Below are 6000 nucleotides of genomic sequence, written 5' to 3'. Positions count from 1 at the left end.
CTTGATTTTACTTGCCAAAACTTTTACATTCTCTCTCTACTTTTCTAATTTCTTTTGATATTTCACTGTCACTCTTGCACTTATCATACACCTCTCCTTTCTGATGTACTGAGTTCTTGGCACCTAACACGTCTTCCCCCCCACCCCTCCCCAAAACTTATCCTAATCTACAACATCCAGCAGGTTTGAGGTTTGCAAATCCTCATTACCTTTGTGGTTATAGATGGTGTAAGTTAATCTGTTGTTAATACACCTCTGGAGCAAGTAACATTTGAACACAGGCTCTCATCAGATTGATTAAAATAACTGTGTTTGTAAAAGCACATCTCTGGAACAGGTGGAACTTGAACCAGGGCATTTGACCCAGAGGTAGGTACACAACCAATAGTCCTATCCTTGTGGTTATTTCCTTGTTCTGAGCTTTAAGTAATTCTCGAACGCCTCTAACTATCGACGTGGCTTCAGAATCGCCTGGATCCTTATGAACTCAGGTGCGAATATCGTACAAGAAATGGTGCAAATGACACAAGCTGCTTCAGGATTGGAGCAGCTGCAAATTAACTCGTACATGTGGACTGGTCAGTGCATGTTGATTGTGAGGAGGGCAAGTCCCGAAGGAACTCCTGAAGCAATATCTTGAGAGCTACGAGGACTGGGTTTGAACAACCACCATCTTTTGTATTAGGTACAATTCCAACTGCTGGAGGACATTCTCCTCCTCCAACGTTAGAAAGACTCAATGTGCCATATTCATTTACATGGGGATACAGCGATGTCAATATTATTACAGAAGTTCATATTTATCAGTGTGAGTCTGCTGTGGCACAGTAAGGAGCAAAGGAACAATTTATGGAAGTGAGCAAACCACTACTAAACCACTCAGCGACACACCAAATTTATTATAATGATTTTACAGGATAATGTATTCTGTAAACAAAATACACAATAAAGCAAGACTTTGCAGTCATTAAAATTGACATTGGCAATGCATTGAAATATTAATTTTAAATATTATCCAACATTCAGGAAAGTACAATAATTACACAGCAAGTTTCTTGCTCACAGTTCCTAAAATTTGTGCTTAAAAGACCAGTATTCGAGAAAAGGGAAGAAGGCTGCATCAGAAATAAATACAGCAGCAACTCCGATATGTTCTACAAGTTCTCAAATCAATTGTAGCACAGCACCCTGCCTATCTGTGCAGTTGGCTCTGGTACAGAAAATAAATTATGAAGGTAAGGATAAAGCCCCCAAACCTGAAACTATGCACAAAGAAACAAACTAATGATTATACGAAGATAACAAGGTGTAGAGCTGGATGAACACAGCAGGCCAAGCAGCATCAGAGGAGCAGGAAGGCTGACGTTTCGGGCCTAATCCTTCCTGCTCGGCCTGCTGTGTTCATCCAGTTCTACACCTTGTTATCTCAGATTCTCCAGCATCTGCAGTTCCTACTGTCTCTAATGATTATACTATCCTTACAAACAAAATACAAAGATTTCACTGGATTAGGAACCGGAGATCTACACAATCTACAGGTCATTCTGGCTGTTGTACAGCTTTAGTTTTAAACACAAATTGACCATACCGACTGAAACCGATCCTAATAAACACTAACAAATCTGTTGTTGTTGTATGGAGGATTCTGGCCCCACTCCAATTAATTTGCTATTTCCCTGTAAATCATTACTTTCCTGCAAGGCAAGAACTCCAATATAGGCTTGACAAACAATATTCATACATATAAAGCCCCCTTAGTTTATGAGAAAAGATTCTTAGCAGCATCTGAAGCATAGTATCTGACATGACAGAGCAACAAGGCTCGATATAAATCTGTCTATTCATTTAGTGCTGGAGCTGTCATAGTGTTATATATAGAATCATCTGAAAGATGAGTATTCCTGGTAAAGAAAATCACGACATTTACGTCAGCATGCAGAAGAAATTAAAGATTTGATTAAAAAATGTGCAAGTTTTCGCCAACCAGAGGATTAAAAAAAGTGCATTCTAACTTAAATGGTGAAGTAAAACCCAGCTTTGAAATGCACCCTCAAGCTTCCCTTACCCATGTCACTTTTTAAATAATAAATTCTGATAATCAGAAAAGCTGCCTGAATTGGCACTTTGCAGGATGTGACAGCACTTCATTGTCTAGATGTGAAGCTCCCCTCTAGTCCTTGTGTTTACAAACCACCGGTTTAACACTGAGCTTTGGTTTTGTCACATGCACCAGCCCTGATACAAAGCTAAATCTCAATGCAAACTCGCAACTTCACTAAATCCAGCAAAAATATGACTTTCCAGCAAGCTGGATTTGTAGATCCTGGAGGATCACAGTGGGATTTTTCATTGAAGCTCCACCACTGACTCCACCATTTTTAAAGCAGCCACTCAGCCTGTAAGTTCATTGTAGACTTTTTCTCCTTCAAGGAGATGAAATGATTATGAAAACATTTATTGAACTAAAAAAGTTACAACAATACTTCTAAATTCAATTTAGAACACTAATTCTACAAGTTCAGAGCCCATTTTCAAAAGCTACTAATTGTACCAATTATATGATGTTGTGTAGCATTTTTTTTTTAAGCTCATTTGTGCAATGTGGGCATCACTGTCTGGGCCAGCATTTATTGCCCATTCTTGGTTGCGAGCTGTTATCTTGAACTGCTGCAGTCCATGTGCTGTAGGTAGACCAACAATGTCCTGAGGGAGAGAATTCCAGGATTTCTCAACTTTAAGAAGCTAATATCCATGCTGTATTTGAGGTAAACTAGTTAAACTCGCCATAGTGAGTTCATTAAAATCATGAAACAAAATCATACTTATTTAAGCTTGCCAACAAAGAACAACGGGGCTCATCATTACCACTAAGAGTTGAAATGCTACTTTTTCAAAGTTATTTTTATTGTTCTTGATTCAGTTTTCTCTCAAGCGGTTGCGGCTGTCTGCTTGCAATGGATTCTACAGTTATCAGACTTCCAACACTGCAGCAAATCAGCCATTCATCTGTTGATCCTGGATAGCCTCTGCCGGAGTGCAATGCAAGCAGCGCAGTCCTTTATATATTGCCAATACCTATATTGGAGGCAATATCCAATGTCCTAACATAGATTGCAAACCCATGCCAATCTACTAATAGTAACTTACCACCTCTTATGGCAGTGCCTACTTGAAAGCGAAAGGTAATGAGCGTTTTGGGTTCATTTAAAAATCCTAATTCAGCTGCAATAAGAACTAAATAAACGGAGTTCAAACCTACACAAACACACAAAAGGAGGAAGTAAAAAAACTAAATCACAGTTGCAATTTATGTGAATGAATCTAAAAATGTGAAACACATAAAACGTGTTAGCTACAACTGGTTGGATTCCAGAATTCTCAGTTTTGTTTCTAAAATTTCAGTTGAGGATTCAGGTTACGAAAAAAAATTACAGAAAAACATCAACGTACCAGTTTAGTTTTGCAATAAACAGCCACTTACCACATCAAACTTCACTCCATATCCAAGACGCAGCTAATCAATTTTAAAAAAAATGTGAAAGACAAACTCAGCAGATAGAAAGATGCTGGGAAACTGCAACCTTTGTTACATTCTCAGAATACACCTCCAGAAAAATGCACAGTTCTGTAGGCGAGCGTGGCATGCAATCAATCCAGCAGCGTGCTCGTCCTTCGAGTAAAAATGGTTCCTTTATTCTATGTTTTGATTTTTTTTCTGTGTTTTAAGTTGGTACCAGTGAGTGGTGATACTATACAACACCTAACTGTATTTTGTAACAAAATATGTAACAATAAATAAATCAAATCAAACCTGCAAAGCTAAGCCCATCTGTTATTAGGAAGTACTTGATAGCGGAGACTGAACAACATCTGACCAACATCCACCCAGACCCACCCCATCCCTGCAATTTCCTCTGGCCATTCCACCTAACCTGCAAAACCTGGATACAAGGGCAACTGAACACAGTCATTTTACCTAACCTGTAAACCCTGGACACTATGGACAATTTGGCACAGCCATTCCATCTAACCTGCAAACCCTGGACACTATGGGCAATTTGGCACGGCCAATTCATTTAACTTTGTCAGGATGGACAACCTACACTTGTGTCTACTTGCACCACACCTGGTCCCAGCTTGCTCTGCATTTCAGTAAGCTTAGTGTTTGAAAAGTGCGACAATGATGCTGAGAATGACATTAAATTTTTATAAAAGCAGCATGGGAAAAGTTATATTCCAGTCATGTAATATAATTTGTCATAACTATACAATCAATATAGCACCTAAGCTTTTAAAAAGACAAATAGTGCTTTACACTATAGACTATACTATATTGCCATTTCACTTTTGTCCAGGTTTTACGTGCCTCTTGTACAATCTGCCAAGGGTCAGCCTTTCTGATTTGAGTTTTGAAACATCCAGACATATAATAGACAAACACACACAGAATGGGGGAATGGAGTATTACAGCATAGAACAAAAAGCTATTCAGAAGATCAAACCTGATTCTTTTTCACATCATCAACCATCTATGCTAATATTCATTTAATTCCCATATCCTGAACTATTATAATCCGATACTCTTAGAAGAATTAATGGAGAAATTTGAAGTCTTTTTTAAAAAAAAAAAATTCATTTGGGCCTGTGCTACCGTTCTCATTTTAAACAATTTTATGTTTTTGTGCTCAGTGTGATGTTAAATTTGGCAAATGAAATAGTTTCCCATTGTTAGAATCTCACGCTTGAGCAGAATGAATATAGCACTGTGAGCCACGGAGAAATGTAGCCTCTACACTACCCCAAATATTTAGCTCAGTACCTATATCAGTATAGTACCTGCTCCTGTATCTATAACAGTATTTCATTAGCTCCGCAGCAGCCATCACGAAGTGATCCCAATATATTATTGTTAATTGCGGTATAGTCTCACACTAATGTGCGTTAGGCGTAGTTCCTTCACTTGCATGTGATGGAGTTCTGGAAGGTGAAAGGACTGTATACCAGCTCACTGCATCACCCATCAGTTTCTATTTTGATGGAGAATGGACAAAGAGGTCAGTGGAGTCCCTGCTATTGAGTGTATCTCAATGACTTTATACAGCAGAGGAGACAGCCATTCAGCCTATTGCCTTTGCTCCTTGCAAGAATGATTTAACTAGTTTCATTTCTCTGCTCATTCCCCACATTTTTTCCTTTTCAAGCAGAGATTAAATTTATTTTGCAAGTTACTGTTGAATCTGCTTCTACCATCAGCCAGCGCATTCCAGATTATAATTCACAGAAAAAAAATTCTCCCCATTTTCTCCTCTGTCTAGTCTCAAGAAGAAAGTGATTTTATTGAAACGATGGATAAGGTTCCCATGTCATTGGCGAATAAATTCAATGACCAGCTGTCAATCACTTGTCCCCAGGTGCCACTGTCTTCCTTTTCCATTCACTGAAGTAAGCAGCGCTCCTCATTTTTAATCTCTCCTGTTTCTTCATCTCCCTTCAAGGTGTTGCGTGCCTCTTCGTTTGACTCTGTTTGTGTGCTGGTCACCTTCTCCCGGAGCTTCATGAGTAGGTCACGGCTCTCGCTGGTTGGTAGGTTGCTAAGGTAGTATTGTGGTGCTAACTCAATCAGCCTAGAGGAAAGAAAAAAAAAGCAAAATTTAACAGTCTCATTAGAATTTACAGCTTCAATCTGAATTACTCTTTGATAACTAGTGCTTCAGCCTGTATCATCTTTCCTGATTAAAAACAGTTTGCAATTAACTGGTTCTGAATTATTACTTGCTTCTATAATTGAAAAAAACGTTAACGCTCCACCTGAGCCTTCTATCTCCCTTCTTCATCTAACCCCATCAACACAGGTCTTGGTTCTGCTATCATCCTGGTAAACATTTTCTGTTTGCACTTTCTTCACTGCCACAGATCGGAACTATTGACGTGATTCTAAATGTGAGTTAATCAAGATAAGTGACAAGTTTAATATTATGGCTTTTCAATTCTAATCCTTTG

The 6000-nt window shown here is 38.7% G+C and overlaps 1 protein-coding gene across 1 annotated transcript in view; it reads right to left on the bottom strand.

Annotated features, from left to right (window-relative positions):
- Window positions 1-5312: 5312 nt before the first annotated feature.
- The window catches only part of LOC109931558 (putative pre-mRNA-splicing factor ATP-dependent RNA helicase DHX32), a 91101-nt gene continuing 90413 nt past the window's right edge, over window positions 5313-6000 (bottom strand). Inside the window, exon 11 of the mRNA XM_048601811.1 lies at window positions 5313-5624. Within this exon, the coding sequence (XP_048457768.1) occupies window positions 5435-5624 (190 nt within the window). The 3' untranslated portion in view covers window positions 5313-5434. The remainder of the gene's footprint in view (window positions 5625-6000) is intronic.

The sequence above is a fragment of the Rhincodon typus genome, chromosome 1, assembly GCF_021869965.1.
Source record: "Rhincodon typus isolate 14 chromosome 1, sRhiTyp1.1, whole genome shotgun sequence".
NCBI classification, from domain to species: Eukaryota; Metazoa; Chordata; class Chondrichthyes; order Orectolobiformes; family Rhincodontidae; genus Rhincodon; species Rhincodon typus.
Note: the sequence above shows the minus strand (reverse complement) of the source record. Positions and strands in the feature narration are given on the sequence as shown.